The sequence below is a fragment of the Aricia agestis genome, chromosome 1 (assembly GCF_905147365.1).
Source record: "Aricia agestis chromosome 1, ilAriAges1.1, whole genome shotgun sequence".
Lineage (NCBI taxonomy): Eukaryota > Metazoa > Arthropoda > Insecta > Lepidoptera > Lycaenidae > Aricia > Aricia agestis.
The window spans coordinates 9,760,001-9,778,426 of record NC_056406.1 but is presented as its reverse complement, the minus strand read 5'-3'; the positions used below and the strand labels follow the sequence as shown (position 1 = coordinate 9,778,426).

At 35.2% G+C, this 18,426-nt stretch overlaps 1 protein-coding gene across 2 annotated transcripts in view; it reads left to right on the top strand.

The window, feature by feature from the left end:
- Nucleotides 1–18,426, top strand: part of LOC121728265 (dipeptidyl aminopeptidase-like protein 6) — a 214,033-nt gene that overhangs the window by 145,944 nt on the left and 49,663 nt on the right. Inside the window, exon 2 of one of the 2 annotated variants that reach the window (XM_042116407.1) lies at nucleotides 5,221–5,428. The exons of the other annotated variant lie outside the window; for it this stretch is intronic. Within the exon in view, the coding sequence (XP_041972341.1) occupies nucleotides 5,221–5,428 (208 nt within the window). The remainder of the gene's footprint in view (nucleotides 1–5,220; nucleotides 5,429–18,426) is intronic. 2 annotated transcript variants of the gene reach the window in all.

The window sequence follows — 18,426 nt, the reverse complement described above, 5'->3', positions numbered from 1 at the left end:
CCAGACCAGCTATTACGTACCCAAAACAATGGTACACACTTTATAAAGTACTTGTATATTATAATAATAATATCTATGGACGCTTCACACCACGTCAGTCTGGCCCCGTGGTAAGTACCTGGTCTACTTGTGTTACGGGTACCAGACAACGGAAATATATTTAATACTTTTATACTACCGTATACATATATTTAAGATTTTTATTATATGATACACATATTTAATACACATCCATGACCCAGGAACTTTTTTTCTAATTAAAGGACTTTATCGTAAAACGATAATGCCGTCCCCAGGAACTTTGAAAACTTTTTGTTCCGTCGGCGGGATTCGAACCCGCGACCTACCAACGGCTTGAGCTACCAACAGCCCACCAACTGAGCCACAGAGGTCGTTAAGTGTATATTTTTCAGGGTTAAAAAAAAATATTCGTAATCTTATTCTATGTCCCTTCCAGATTTGTCAGGGCATAGCATCATCACACTCTTATGTACTGTATGTTTTGAATGAATGAGCTTAATCTATAAAATAAATTAAGGAAAATCAGTATTCGTTGTACACCATACAATATTCTATTCAGTGAGTCCTTTGACTGAGGGTCGGCGTTTATTATTAGACCCCAAGCTTCTCGACCCGATCAATAACTGCGTTTCAAAATAAATGGGTATTTTCGCCACCGTTTATTTTCAAATCTGAACTTTGGTTTTCTTATTACGCTTTTATGTTGACATCTAGTACTGCTTTTCTTTCCTTTACAACAAAAGAAACTTAGACTATGTTTTGATTTATGTATAAAAGAATTGTAGTTTTAAATATTTTTTCAGCATATTATATCAATAAAGATTAAGCTCTGGAGTTACGCTATTCAATTACATTTTATACCTCTGAATCTAATTTTACCTTAAAGTACATAACTTTGTATAAATTGTTTGTTTCTGTCTATTAGAACTTTGTGTTCTACACCCTCAGTTTAAATAGAATTCTTTGTTCTACACTTCGAAAATTAATAGTCAAAAATCTAAATATTAGTACTTCGTAACTTTTTGCTGTGTAGTCTAAGCATAATGCAATGTCAAACTATAACAATACAAGTGGAAAGATAAAAAGATTAGTTTTTTGGTCTACAAAAGGATTTTAATTTCTTTTCATATAGTAAAAAATTCTGTAGATTCACTTAAGTACTCATCGTGTATGTAAACACACAGAATTATCTCAGAAATGTATTCAAAATATTTAGAGATTTTAAACCATTTTTCCCGTAAACCTCTCGGTTGGTCGTAAACTTAATTACCGGCACTCGAATCGCTTAACGTCATCGTTAACGTAAACGATTATTACCTGTTAATTATACCGAGCGATCGCAGTTTCATCAGCTTTCAGTAATCTGTAAGACGAGATGAAAAATCGATGCACTTTGCTCTCATTTAGTAGATTTTCTACGGATAGGCACGTCCTTAAATTTTTATATTATTGTGTGTCAAAACACGCATTATATCCATACTAATATTATAAATGCAAAAGTGTGTCTGTCTGTCTGTCTGTTACCTCTTCACGCTCAAACCGCTGAACCGATTTTGCTGAAATTTGGTAAGGAGATACTTTGAGTCTCGGGAAAGGAAAAACGATACTTTTTATCCCGGAATGATATACAGTTCCCGCACGAAAAACGAATTTTGGGCAAATGGGTTGTAAACGTTCTCATGTACGGATAGTGTATTATTTTAATAATTTAATATAGGGAGGAGAAAGAATACACTTTTAAGGCTGCCTTTCCACCAGAGCTGAGCAGAGCTGTGTTGCGACTTGCGAGGAATGTGTTTTTGAAAACCAATAGAATCACGTCTTCATTGACAATATGACTTTGCCATGACATCGCTCAGCGCGGCGAAACTATTGGTTCTCAAAAACACATTCCTCGCAACACAGCTCCGCTCAACTCTGGTAGAAACGTAGCCTAATTCCGAGGGAAAGGACATTTGCTTTTTATTACGGGGAAATGCACGGTTCATGTTGGATTTTATTTTGCTCGTATAAAGTCACGGAAAACAATACTTTAAGCCTAGGGAGCTACACAAACTCTTACATAGATCGATCTTTGTACAAGTATCTGAAAACTCCTCCGATACAATTTAAACTCGTTTTACACGTAAATTATAACAATCAGAAAAGTTCTCAAGGTTTTGCGGAACAGCCTCAAGTTACATAAGCTTTGGGAAACCGCTGACACGTACACATCAGCCAACTTCCCCCACGAGATATATTGGAAAAGTTGCGCGCCGTCCGTTTTCACTCCTCGTAGTTTAGAGAAGAATTGTTTTGTCACTGTTATGGCTTAATTTGTCGGAAGGCTTTTTTCGAGTTAATGTAAAGTACGAGAAGTAAACCGTAGTAATGTACCATCGAAGAAATGGATTCATAGGCAGTTACCTATAACGCCATTTAGTCGGTTTATGCAATTGAATGTTAGTATCGGTCAGATGGGTTTAACGCGACCAAATTACTTGGATCTTCCATCTGCCTAGGAATCTTCTCTGTTAGTACATCGCATTGTGGCTTACTTAGGCGAGCAGGCATTCAATATAGTACCTGATTTCCCGATTCTATTAGAAAGTTTTTTTCTTCAACAACGTGCTAAAATTCTTTGCACAGTAGATTAATATGCTTCGCAATATTTAATAAATTGTGGTTTAACAGCCGGTCGTTTTATATTTCGAATTTTGACTCTTATAGCACGACGTTCTTTATGTAAAAGAAAATATGAAAAAAAAAAATACATACTGCCGAACGTATTATCTCCTCCTTTTTGGAAGTCGGTCAAAAATGCTGGATTCCTCTATCTACAACATTTAACGTAAACATTATGGTTAGTGTAGTACTTTAAATGTGAACATATTTTAATGTTTAGTGAAGTACTCACCAAACATTAAATGTTTACATTTCCTTGTATCCTTCAACTTTTGTGTGGAGGCCTTTATACGCGATATTGGATCTTAAATTTTGAAAATTCATCTCTCACAAAAGGCGCCATTCACAGCAGCCGGAATCGGTAATGAGTCGCTGAGTGGTTCTATACAAAATTATTGTTTTATAAAATGTAGTCTTTTATGAAATTTCTGCGAAAATTTGTGGGATGGGGGCAGGTTTTGTTCTGACGTTAAGTATTGAATCTGTGCATTTAGAGCCTTCTGAAAACACATTTCATAATGATACATAAGTAGCATGAAAAGCTACTTTCGTTGGTTTGAATAATTTTATTTTGATTACTTTTTTAATTTTATATTCAGAAAACATTTAAGATACTTAAAATTAACAATGCGAACAGGCCCTTACTGTAGGCTGTCTCATTTATTGGTATTTCACTAAGAATTTTTTTACATTTCTATTCCTACTGAAGCGTTCATTTTACGATCCCTACGCCGAAAACCCACGCATCTGAAGGTAGCAACTCTCAAGGACTAATAAACTGTTATGGATATTTATCACCCATACCGTCTTAATGTATAATCGATTAATATTAGGATTTATGTGTTCTCAAATATATGACGCTTATACCGGGGTGATAAGGTACAATTTCCCGTGGACGTCGCTCGTAATTAATAAAGTTCTCACATAACACTAAGAATTCATTAATAACAGGCTTTCTGGATATTAATATCCCGTAATAAATATATGAGATTAAATGAGATTACGAGACGTTTTTACGTTCAGAAATAAGACGCCTTTTATGAAATATAAATGCTCAAGACACGAATGTAATAAATGGACGTGAAAGAAATGTATTTTAGCAAAATAAGAAAGAATACAAAATCCAACAAGATCTACCGTAACTTTTCTGGCTTTAATTGAAAGAAAGATTGGATTAATACATATTACATCCGACTATAAAGTTAAGATAGTGAAGGGTCGATTTTTCTTTTCAGCGGACTTATCTAGCGGCGATAACTCACCCGATTCATTACGAGACTTTCTACAAAAACGTTATCGCCACGTGATAGAGAATAGTCTTCCTTGAGACTGGCGCAGACGAGCCACCTTTGTGAACTACCGCTGCATAATTTTCAAATTGTAACCTAGCATTTATGAACACTACGTAGGTAGAGCAGCTGATGAATATTTTTATATTAACCTCACCTAACATAAAAACTTGACATAAGTCATAACTAGACAAAATTTACGAAAATTAAAGCGTTATCGCGCAAGAAAGTCTGAAGAGGAACCTCTTCAGTCGCAAGTTTGCGCCGACCTAAGTCGCCTCGCACAGCTGACGCCTCGATAAAAAACGACGGCGTTCCATATTTCTCCTTTTATTTATCAAGCTCTGCAAGGAGCACGGCAAACATGTCGTAAATTATCATAATAAGACGTATATTTATAGCCTACGGACGAAAACAAATATTTATTAAGTCATATTACTTGAGACGACCGTTTCTTATGTAGGAACAGAAATTTTCTTCGTTTAACAGACGATTTCCACCGAACGAGCTTAGATTTTTCTATATATATATATATATATATATATATATATATATATATATATATATATATATATATATATATATATATATATATATATATATATATATATATATATATAGTTTTTTATTCAGTTTTTTTTAATAATATGATGACTTTAATATTTAGTTCTTTAGATCAAGCCAAAAGTAAAAGGCTATATATATATATATATATATATATATATATATAGCCTTTTACTTATATATATATATATGTATATATATATATATATATATATATATATATATATATATATAGCCTTTTACTTTTGGCTTGATCTAAAGAACTAAATATTAAAGTCATCATATTATTAAAAAAAACTGAATAAAAAACTTAATTTTTCTGCAATAGGTACATTTGACTTCATTATTTTTATACTAGCCTCTAGTATAGTAATTATATTAATTAAGTAGGATAGTGGGTGGGCGTCCAGCCAGCTACTGTTACTACTGTTACTAAAGCTAAATGTCACGTTGAAACTCGATTTCATTAGACTACCTACCCAGCTCAAATTTATTGCCAAGCTAAAGGTTACGCTCAAGCTTTGCATTGGGCCCAAATGAAAAAAAAACTTGGGAAATTGAGTCAGTTCAACTACCCTCGCTTAATTTCATAGCCAATGCCAAGCTCGGTTTTAAGTCCTACTCAGCTACTCCAGCTCTACTTCATCATCAGTAGCATGCTCAAATTTACCTTCTCTTCCAGGAGTTGGCAGCCGCTACGCCGACCCAGCGCAACTGGCGGGGAATCCTCATCGCGTTGCTGGTGATAGCCGCAGTCCTCGGCCTCATCGTGTTCAGCATCGCCCTCCTCACGCCCACAGGAGACGATGGGAGAGGCAGGGGGCGAAGGCCGACTCTCGCCGACGTGCTCACGGACCACTACAAACCGTTCAACGGCACTTGGCTAACAGGTAGGTGTAGAGCATTTCTTTTTAATTCTGAGGTATTTTGATGCTGATGGAGAAAGAAAAATGTGACATTTTGGTGATTTGGTTAAAAAATTTGCCAAATGCGAGTCGGACTCGGGCACGAAGGGTTCTGTACATAGTACAGTACATAGAACAAAAATAAGCCAAAAATTGGGTTTTTTGTATGGGAGCCTCCCTAAACATTTATTTTATTTAAATATTATTATGAAATATTAAAGTAAACATTTAACTAAGGGATTTGTAAAAATTTCATGTGCCTACCTGTTGCCATTATCGATTACGAATTACGATCAAACAAGGTCAAAAAATAAAAAAATCGCGTTTGTTGTATTTTTTTAAATGAAATATTTGCCCCCTGCAAACGAGCAAATGGTTCGCCTGATGGAAAGCAACTTCCGTCGCCCATGGACACTCGCAGCATCAGAAGAACTGCATGTGCGTTGCCGGCCTTTTAAGAGGGAATAGGGTAATGGGTACGGAAGGGTAGGGAAGGGAAGGGAATAGGGGAGGGTAGGAAAGGGAATAAGGTAGGGGATTGGGCCTCCGGTAAACTCACTCACTCGGCGGAACACAGCGCAAGCGCTGTTTCACGCCGGTTTTCTGTGAGAACGTGGTATTTCTCCGGTCGAGCCGTCCCATTCGTGCCGAAGCATGGCTATCCCACGTATGGGAGCCCCCCTTAAATATTTATTGTTTTAACGGCAGCAGAAATACACAATCTGTGAAAATTTCAGAAGTCTAGCTATAGCTGTTTTTGAGATATAGCCTGAAGAGATATAGCCTCGATACAGACAGACAGACAGACAGACAGACGGACAGACATCGAAGTCTCAGCAATAGGGTCCCGTTTTTACCCTTTGGGTACGGAAACCTAAAATGTTGTTTTGTATAAAAAAAACCATACATAATAATAATATTTTTACGTGATATAACAAATGATTACTATAATAGTTATTATTGATATTATGAGGTAGAGACTAGAGTTATTTAAAGATCATATATTATAACTTATAAGATTAACGACAAACGTCAAAACTTTCTCCTTTAGGTATTTTATAGCAGCTCTTTCCCAATATTGAGCTGCCGCGTCGACGCTTACAACAAACATGCAGCTAGAAATCAATGATATGGAAATTCTCGGTCATCTAAAATTTTATGTAGACCATTATTGTTGATACGATAGTAAAAATATTTTATGCTTTATTTACTGCTTTCGAAAGTTTCGTGACATTTCTAAGGGTTGATTCAGACCGCAACGTGACGCGTAGATGCATTTCTAAATTTATATGGATTCGACAGATTCGCAAGACGTCTCACGCAATTGAAATCAAATCCATACAAATGTATGCCGCGCCGCGCCTCGCCTCGTCGCGTTGCGGTCGAAATTGACCCAGTCTCGAAAATAAATTGATTAATCGCTGTATAGTCTCGTCAAGAAAATGAGCCGACGTCTAAGTTTCGCAAAGTCAATTTATAACACACAACCGTCATCAAAATTTAGTGGGGCGCTGGGAAAATTTAGCACAAGTTTGAGGATAATAAGTGAATAGAAACACAAGAATGATATTCTTGGGGGCTTTCCACGCGACCTCCTAAAGAGCTTAGGGCCGCTAATTCGGCCTGGCGAGAGCCCCAAGAGACTGGTTTAAGGAGATCCGGGGGTAATTAACCCAGAACTGCGGAGCGAATATTAAATAATTTTCTGCTTTTGTTTTTAGCATAAAAAAGGACAGGCTCGGCATATTTTTACATTAATTTTATGCTTTATTTCGGTCTCAGCTGTCTTTCCGAGTATCTCATTAATTCTGACAGGACTCACCACTGCTTCCCTTAACATTTTGTAATAAGGCAGTTAAATATTGCTTCTGGTGCGTTTACCCCTCAAAGAATTGTATGATAAAAAATCACGGAATATAATATTTTGTCGCCAAAATCAATTTTAATAATGAAGAAACATAAACAACAGCAAGAAATCAAATCGGAATATAATTTCCGCATAGAAATGCCTACCAACATTAGCAAATCTAAGCGATTTGTATCGTAAGCGATATTATTGATCAGGTCACCATAGCGTATATTAATTATATTGGAAGCCATTTTCCAAGTATGTCGTGAGAAGTGTGCCGACTTGCCGAGTGTTGGAGTGGTTGTTCGCCGTTCAGCGAAAACTCTCGGGGGTATTTTATTTTAACCCTTCAATGTTTGATGACGTTCGCCGTAATTATTAAATCAATCTGCATCTCATAGCTATCGCGAGCTGGGATACAGGATGTAATAAAACAGAGTAATAAAACTTCAGGGTGTGTATGTGTCCCTATTAGTTTGAAGAAAATACACACGTTATAAATACTTGGTAATTTATTGTTCTGAACAACTACCGTCGAGTACAATATGTAGTCACTTGTAGCCGAGTTGCAGGATGGCGGGAATAGAGGGTCTTCGCAGGATGAGCTCTGCTTATAAACCCCCCCCCCCCCTCAGACGGAATAAGAGCGGGGTGGTGGCGTGTTATCAGTGTTGCTATTGCAGTAAAAATATTAATTTAGAAAATATGGAATATGACATTACCTAAGTGAGATTTCACAGTGAACTTTTGAATCTGCTACTTAGCAGCACCGAAAGAGTTTTTTTTGTATTATTTAATATTTTTGGTAATTTTTCATAGAAACAATAGAAGTCAATCTAACTCTTTCACTTTTCAGTGGTGTTACTCTATGTCAGGGACATACCAGCTATCTATATAATTATCACTTTGTTTTGATACATCATGCAAACTTGCTAGATATCACGGGTGCGTATTAAATTTCAAATACGACAAAAGAAAAAAGTACAACAGGGTAATTTAAAGGTCAAAATATTATTCTTAAATTACAATTCCGTTTACGCGAAATTTAACCTCAAGAATTCATTAATAAAGGTTAAAATTACCCAGGGGATAAAAGTTTAGGGTTAAACAGGGTTTGGCCCAATAACGATAGAAATCTCCAGAGATTTCTTCTAATAAAAGTTTTAAGATGTTCGAAAAGTATGCACCTGTGGCGTCATTTTTTTTTCCAGCGGCCAGAGATTAAACCAATACTATTTTGTAGCACCACATTAGAGAAACATATATTAGTAATAAAAATTGTTCTAAGTTATATCGGAGCTGAGCTACGATTATTTTAGTATATTTATTTTTGGGCCTTATGTTCACAAAATCAATAGTAATTAACGTTACTTTATGGAGCTATCCTTAACAAATAGGTATAGAAAGGGTATATTAATCAACAGATTAATATACCCTTTCTATACTTATTTGTTCTATCCAACAGGATATATATATATCTCACTAGCTATTGCCCACGACGTCGTCCGCGTCAAATATAATGAATAATTTTTCATACATATTTTCACACTGGGTTTAACTCTCGTCCGACTAAAATATGGCCAGACTTGAGACTATGTTTCACTAGACAGTGGTTTTTAAAATGACATTATTAGGCAATTATAATTATTGTTCTTGTGTATTAATGTGTTGTAGGTAAATTGACTCTAGGGTATTGTTTCCATAATATAATGTCGATTATTTCCACTATTTAGCGAATTTTGGCCATGGTGCAGTATGAGTTATGACGGCAGACGCCACCTTTCGGCAGAATTTTTAGTCTAGCTTTTAATCTACTTTCCAGCTCATACACGTGGAGGTGCAGGAATATTTTATAGAATATTAACTATTTACTTACACAAATAATATAAAAAAATCAAAACGTTTAAGAAATTCGAGAAAAATGGTTTTGAATTTTTTGCAAAAGAAAAATAAATAGTTAAAAAACTATAGTATGTTGATTAAGTCATTCTTCTAAAATGTACGAATAACTAAAAACAAAAATAAATGATGAAATGAATTGTACTTGTATCTATATCTACAGGTTGTAACAAAACTAAGTGATAATACTTTAGTTAGAGTATATAATATTATGTGTCCCTTGTATTGAGTTCACTGTGAAAGAAGCAGCGCTAAAAGACATTTTTTTGTGATTTGCATGGGCAAGCGTGGCGTAAAGAGTTTCCCCATGTAAAAGTGAAAAAAAAAATTTTCTCTTTCAGCGCTACTACTTTTACACTAAACTCTATACACGAGACTCATACACAGTACACACCCTAACTATCACTTAGTTTTGTTATACCCTGTATATTAATATTATGAAGCTGAAGTGTTTGTGCGTTTGAAAGTGCTAATCTCAGGAACTACTTGTTCGATTTGAAAAAAAACGTGTGATTGAATGGCGTTGTTCAGTCAAAGGGCTAGCTGTTTGATTGCACGGCTATTTAAGCCAGTCGGCTGCGACATATTCATTAAGAAAGGCATATTATGTTTATACGGTCAGAGAACTCTATTCGCACCCTCAACGACTAGACGCAGTAGAAATGGCTTGGTAAAATGGGATTTAGCCAGGTCATAGACCTTTGTCCTTTAGATTTATGAAAGTCACATTCATTTAAAACTTTGATGAAAACTGTCTGGAAAAACGTAGAGGAATTTGTCCTTATGAATGTTTTATTTATTTTAAAATATTTATTTTGTAGCGAAAAGAAACTTTTATCTATCAGTAAAATACAGAAAGTATTAGTCATAAACTCATAATATAATATATAGCTTGCACAAGATACATGTCTCATGTCTGATGGTATCTACTCTTACTTTAAGAAGGTCTAAGAAGGATGAAGAAAGTAATTCAATAAAACTGAAGGCAACTTACAACTTTGCTTCGGAACTTGTAAATATTTCGCAAAAACATTTAATGTGACTTGGCCAAAGACACGAACTTTTCCACTTTCATTTTTTTACAAAAACTTTTTATGTATAATTTTTATCGAATTTGTCTGCGAGTAATGCGTTGAATATATGATTTTATATATTCAACATATTACATTCGGACGGAATATATTTTTAATCCATGTTCCTGTTTCAAAAAGGCTCAACTATATTATATACGACAGTCTTTTATTGCAATTTCATGATAACTGCTTCACATAATCATAACTCAAAGTGAGTATTAGAACAAAATGGAAGATAAAGAAAAAGGTTGATGTAATAAAATAGAATTATGACTTAGGAATTCATCTTACTAACTTGTTCATCTACCGTACCAACTGAGAGAAGAAAAGTTATGAATACTTTGAAGATGTTCTAAGTGTGGTAGTTAGTACAAGTTAAATTGCGTAAAGATTTCATTATAGGTGATACTGTGACTGAGAACTGACAAGCTTAACAACTATCTAGGATCTGGCATTCAATGATTTTAAGGCTGATATATTATATTAACTTAAAGTATTTTGCATAAAGTACTAATAACTGTATTTAAAAAAAAAAAGATAAAACCGACTTCAAAATTGTATTCGACAGTCAGATACGCAATTGAGAATTAACCTATCTCCAAAACTACTGAACCGATTTTGATGAAACTTGCATTGTTCCCTAAGTTGAACAATATCTAGTACAACAAAAAAAGAATTACTGAAATCTGAATGGCAGTTCGAGAGAGATTTATGTTTATGTTCATAAACATAAAAACATACATACACTTTTGAAAGACACATTTTTTCCGATGCTGATAATATTATAGACTAACATATACGAAAATTGGGCAGTTCTGGAAATATTGCATACATACGCGTCGAATTGATAACCTCCTTTTTTTGAAGTCGGTTAATTAAAAACTAGCTATTTGACCGAGCTTTGCTCGGTATTTGATAAAACACGAATAAAATGACATTTTCTAAAAATGTCATTTTATTCGTGTTAAATCGATTTATCGCCCCCGAAACCCCCTATATACTAAATTTCATGAAAATCGTTGGAGCCGATTTCGAGATTCCAATTATATATATGTATACAAGAATTGCTCGTTTAAAGTTATGAGATAATGAATTCCTCAAATTGTGTTACCTACGTGAATTATATTATGTTATTCATGCTACGCCCCTGAAATCCTATATGATACGTATGAGAGCACAAAAAAATTGGAGCAAAATTATTTCCTTTGTAACGGGCACGTAAATCGGGCGAGAATATTTTTGTTCCTCGAATCGCCCCATTTCGCCCAAATGCGGCTACCCAACGTTGGTACATTATGGAATAATTGATGGACAAGTAAATGCGGACGTATAGTTAGAGAGCATTAGCTGCTCTCTAACTAAAAACCTTGTACGCGAACAAATTATTACAAAAGCGACAGAAAAAGGATATGGGCGAAAAGCACATAGACGACCCAAACTATTGTAAAAAATCGGGGGAAGGGTTCCGTACCATTATAGAGCAAAAATAGAAAAAAAATGTGTTTTTGTATGGGAGCCCCCCTTAATTATTTATTTTATTTAAATTTTATTATTATTTATTAAAATGTAAATACAGCTAAGTATTTTGTGTACATTTCAAGTGCATATATTTATTGTCATTATTTATACCGAGCAAAAAATGATTGAAAAATCACGTGTTGTATGGGAGCCCCCCTTAAATATTTAATTTATATTTTGTTTTTAGTATATTTGTTGTTATAGCGGCAACAGAAATACATAATCTGTGAAAATTTCAACTCTCTAGCTATTACCGTTCTTGAGTTACAGCCTGGAGACAGACGGACATACGGACAGACATCGAAGTCTCAGTAATAGGGTCCCGTTTTTACCCTTTGGGTACGGAACGTTGGCCCACAATGTACCACATTACACAGTATGACGTAATGTAATAAGCGATCATGGTGGACATCTTGGTTATAAATCAATCATGAGTCATGACTCATGACTCAACGTAGAGAGGAGCCTTCATGCTTCAAACATTTCACTAGCCCTTACCTCAATGTGCGTTTTCAACTGTTTTAAATGTTGTTTGTGTTTAAAACAAAACAAATTGATTTTATGAAACACGCATTGTATTTTTAAGCGGTTTGGCGCTGGGTTTTGGCAAATAAAACGTACTTTTAGCATAAATTATTGTGCGGTTTCGTGCGCTGCTTTAAAATTTATATAAACTTTCTCCTTTACAATTGTTTAGTTAGGCTTTAAATGACAGAAAATCTAATGTATTTAAAAAAATAGTTAATTGAATTTAAAGTATAAAACTAAACGAAAAAAAATTTAAGGCTTTTTAAACTTTAGCTTAGATATTTTACATCAGGTAGTTTTATGATGCAATACGAGTATAATTTTATGATGCAGATAATATTATTATGATGTAAGATACAAATTGTTGAAAAAAATAACATATAACCTCCTCGTTTTTTTGGAAGTCGGATAAAAATAGACGAAAAATAGACGTCAATTCGCTCTGCATGAGCAAAATTATTCTTTGGCGACATCAGCAGGAAGTTACAGGCTGTGAAACGGCTTTCCTGAAACAAAATGGCGGCATTAGTTCTAATTTCGACCAAATCATCCTTGTATGGTTGTATGTATGTATTTTTTGGCTAGTAATCTGGTAATCAGCTTCTGTAAATAATAAAACTATGTACCATCGAAGAAAGATTCCTAGGCAGATGACAGACCAACGTCATTTGGTCGGATCATGACAATTCAATCTGTTTTTATACGTGGGAGAGCCATGCTTCGGCACAAATGGGCCGGCTCGACCGGATAAATACCACGTTCTCACAGAAAACCGGCGTGAAACAGCGCTTGCGCTGTGTTTCGCCGAGTGAGTGAGTTTACCGGAGGCCCAATCCCCTAACCCCTACCCTTCCCTACCCTCAACTATTCCCTTCCCTTCCCTACCCTCCCCTATTACCCTATTCCCTCTTAAAAGGCCGGCAACGCACTTGCAGCTCTTCTGATGCTGCGAGTGTCCATGGGCGACGGAAGTTGCTTTCCATCAGGTGACCCGTTTGCTCGTTTGCCCCCTTATTTCATTAAAAAAAAAATCTGTCGGCTGGGTTTGACGTAAAGCGACCAAACAACGTAGGTCCCCCATCTGCCTAGAAATCAACTTCTCTGATAGTACATCGTATAGGTTTGTCTAAAGACAGCATATACAATTAACTATGTTAATAGTTGTGTCGGTCTGTCCGAGCTAAGCTGCGCGTGACAGTCGGCCAACGGGTTAATCCCGGACTAATTAGTTAATCCTTTTAGTCCACCTCTGACATCGAAATACTTTCATACATCCTCTAATGTCGTTAAAGGTGTAACAAAAAAGACGAATGTGAATATAATATGTACATGCAGTAACTGGCAAAAATTTAAGCTTGTATACCCAGTTCCAAAAAATATTTACTCTTAGTTTTCTACCAGTATAATCATTAGGAGCTTTCAATATATAAATATACAGTAGCGACGTATATTTTAATAAACAAAAAAAAAACAGCCCAACGTACGAGGCATTCAATAAGGGCTTAAAAATAATCTAAGCCCTGTACATAAAATGTCTAAAAGGGGTTGTAAATACCCCGTGGGAGAAGTCAGCCCCGCCGATATTCACACCCCAGCGAGCCTAAGAAAATTGGATGGCGTCTTTACGGACTCCTAAATTATGTAAAAACCGCAAACCTTTTCGCTTAACGCAGCTAAAGAGTCGAGATCTCTTAATCCAGTTACACACGCGACGATGAAACTGCACAGTTTCTCATCGACGGAAGCGCAAAACGGCAACATCGGTAAGCGCAGCGGGAAGAAAGTTGACGTTTTCCGCCCAGAGGTGAGAAAAAAATGTTGTCCTTACATTTTACACCTCCTGGAGCAACAGCGGTCTACTATGAAAATTTAAGAATAGTACTGTGTATTACAGTTTTACAGTGTTATCTTACCAGTTATACGGTCTATCGTTATTGTACTTTGTTAGAGTGATACAAAAATCACACGTAAAGATAAGCAAAGAAGCTATAAAAATATTTGTAGAAGACGCTTATGAGTTGTGTGCCTATTCGGATGGTCTACTATGTAGCACTCTGTATCTGCACATTGTACAATGATCGAACTGCGCAACTATATCGTAGCCGTCTGTAGCGGGCATAACACTTTTTATCACGATTTACGAACGTTACAGATCAATAGCATTGTAAAAGCAATGGATTTCTCAATACAGAATTCTCCGTAGGCGCTCCTTTTCTTTTCTTGGTGATTGTTATTTTAGGATAGGTAGAGGTATGAAAATACAATCTCAAACAAGGTTGAATAGCATGATCATATAAAACAACAATCATTATAATATTATCATGAGAAAAATATTTCTGAAAGATTCATGCTTTTAATCATTCAAAAATTGAATATTCCATAAAAAGTTATCTTATAATTATTTAATACTCGAATAGAAACTGTAGGGGTTACCCAACAGTTTCTAGCAATCCAAGCGTTAATCCAAGGGAAAGTTTCGACCAAGTTAAAGTAAAGCTAAGTTTGTTTAAAAGCACCTCAGTACCCCTCTCTCGCGAGGAAATAATCTATAAAACAGTAATTAACACCTATCCAGGAGTTAATTACTGGATTCCTAGATACCTGGACTTTAGTGCTTAGATTGGTTCCTGCTTTTATTGCTCTTGTGTAAGTGCAATTTTTATCCGCCCCATAAACTTAACTCTTAGGGTCAGGTGACATGCAACGGCCGAGGCGATGCAATGCGATGCATTTGACTAAACTTTATTAACTGCACAATAAGATACATATTGCATTGATAGACTTGCCGCCCACACTATTTTAAATATGCATCGCATCGCCTCATCACATTGTATTGTAAACAGACTCTTATTCACCTTAAAAACAAGTATTTAAGAATCCTCAGTAATTATTACTTCGCTGATTAAAACAAAACGACAAGCAATGTAATAATCAGGTAAGTGAAAATAATTTATTTTCTTTTCCCGTCTACAAATTAAGAAAAACTTGTAAAATTTATATTATTTTAAGAATTTCTATTTCTGAAGTCAAAGAAAATGAAAAATTGCAGGAATTAAAAAAAAACTGTTGTTGTAAACTTGTTCAAACTAACTTCAATAAGATTCTTTAAATATCATATTTTCTTTATTTCAAACTCCTTAAGCCATCATAAAGCCTAGTGTTTATTATCTAGGAGCACTATGCATAGGGTTTTCCCTTAACACAATTTATATATATATATATATATATATATATATATATATATATATATATATATATATATATATATATATTGTGTTAAGAGAAAACCCTGTGAATAGTGCTCCTAGATAATAAACACTAGGCTTTATGATGAATATATATATAATACATTACAAACAAATGAATAATAGATTTTAAAATAAAAAACAATAAACATAAAATCAACTTAAAAGATCAATAGATAATTATTATCTATACAGCAGTAGCAATATATTTTAACGTAGTAAAATAGAATATTATTGAATACCTGTATTGACAGGTATTCAATAATATTCTATTTCCATCTGCCGCCATAAATATCCAAGAGACATGCTGGTGAGATAAATGGCGGTTTTAGTTTGAACATAAAAGTTCTTCCTGACAGCGACAGCCTGCCGCTTCCTCGGAAACGCTTTGACATGCCGCATCTTTCATTTTTCGTTTATCGTGTCTTTGGTTTCATTTTTTACCTGTGCAGCTAGCCTGAGGTTTAAACTATGTAACTTACTTCAAAGCTGAAATCATGTCATAAAATATGCATTATGAAAAACGGCAAATAAAATATATTCAAAATAAAATCAAAATAGAATGTATTCACACCACGTCAGTCTAGCCCCGTGCTAAGTACCTGAAATACTTGTGTTACGGGTACCAGACAATGGAAATATATAATAATTTTATACTATACATATATTTAAGATTTTTATTATATTATACACATATTTAATACACATCCATGACCCAGGAACTTTGAAAACTTTTTGTTCCGTCGGCGGGATTCGAACCCGAGACCCCCGGCTTGAGCTACCTATAGCCCACCAACTGAGCTACAGAGGTCGTCATAATATGCTAAGCTATGTGAGATAAGTAGAATAATAGAATATAATATAAGAATATAAATAGAATATGCTATGTGAGCTCTACTCCTACCTTTCTTCTGATTAATTTCGTTGCGGGTTCCAGGACAGATTTAGCTTGTCCCTTGAGCACCCCTGAGATTATATGAGGGTTTTCGTGGCTGGTTTCCACTGTTGATCCTGGCGACACAGGAGTTGTAGTGGTGGGAATGTGTGGTGCCTGTTAGAAAAATGTGACATAAGCTTTACAAACATCTGGTTTTTTGCTTAAAAACCAGTCATCAGGGCAGCGTCACGTATTTTTCACCTTTAGTAAGTACATACATTCATCATCTACCTTCATATTGTCATCTAAAATCCAATATTTTTCTACTTTTCCATCTAATAAAAATCTAATAAAATCAGTGTATCTCTGGCAGCTTGCCTCGGCTTATCTCGTATTGGCCAGACCAACTGTGACAAATGAAGGCTGCTGGTATCACGCCAAGGTCACTCAACTTCGGCTGTAATGGCGTCGCGTTAGCTCTGGAGTGGAAATGAGATACGGATGTTATGTACTACGAGCCGAAAAGCAACAACAAAATATTATTTTGTTGTTCAATGTTCTTATTATATACTCATAGTAGGGACCTTTTTCTTAAATTATACCATACTAATAAAAACATAATATAAACAGCAAATAATAATAATACTCCCCACACCGGTTTCGGTGACGGTGGCCAGTTTCAATGAAACCAGGCCTGTTACGCAGGAGTAATTTTATAGTGCCCAAGTGTGTACGCGTACACTCTTGCACTCTCTATTCCTTTCACTCTCATAACCCAGTGGGACGGAAGACCGACACGACTGGGAGAGATCAGGCGCAGGACCGACTTTTTACATGCCCATCCGACGCATGGATCATCTTACTTGTCAGACAATCAGGTGATTAGCCTGCATCGCCCTAACCAAACTTGGAAATAATATGTTTCCAACGCGGGAACCGAACCCAGACAGCAAATAACAGACAACTATACAAGGTCTGCTTATTCTGGCACAATGGAAAAGACACATGTTAGAGAAATAGAGGGGACCTTGATTAGTTAAGCGCTGTGTAAATATTGTGTTATTTTCAACAACACAATTAAAGAACTTCATAACCACCCACTTAAAAAAAATATATCACAATTCACAGCAGAGTTCGGTTTAATTCACATCGGGGAGTGAACTTTATGACATGACTCTAGGATCCTTATGGTTCATACGAGAACTTTACGAAAGTTCTCTCAACTCCCAACCTTTCGACAACACTTTTTTGTTTTGATTATCTTTAAACATATTTTATCCCCTAGTAATCTAATATTTCCAAATAAATATATTAATTTGTGAAAACATAATATCATAAACAATGAAACGAGTGCATTATTCATTTAAACAAATATAAAATGCATTGTTATGTTCGCATAAATAAACATAATTATGAAAATGTAATTATTTGTGTTGAATAATCAAATTCCAATCAAAATTTCCATGTTAGAGTTTTGTTTACAACGGCAAACATAAATCAACTTTTGTAACTTCATTGTGGAAGTGGGAACAAAAACCGTAACGACTTTTTAATACATCCCCTAAATGTCCTTACTATTAAAGTACAATTAGGAAAACGAACGATTTTATTAGGGTACGGAAATTTTCAATTCATGTGGGCTGCTCTTTGAACATTCACAAAAATATTGAGATATACGATTTTCAATTATTATTTGCAAAGCTTAAGTATAACATAACTAGCTGTCCCGGCAACATTGTTTTGCCATAAAATGGTTTTCCCTGTTTAGCTGCTTTTCTCTTGAAGTTTTTTCAGATTTTTTTTCTATAGTCCTCACGGAGCCCTTGGGCTCCAACAATTGCAAAACCGTGGAAATCGATTCGTGCGTTCCGGAGTTATAGCGTCAGGAAGGAAAACCCGACTTATTTTTAACATAATAATAATAATAGCCAACGGTCACTCATGAAAAATAGTATTTTATTCTGAGATAATAAAGAAACTTAGTCCATATTCGA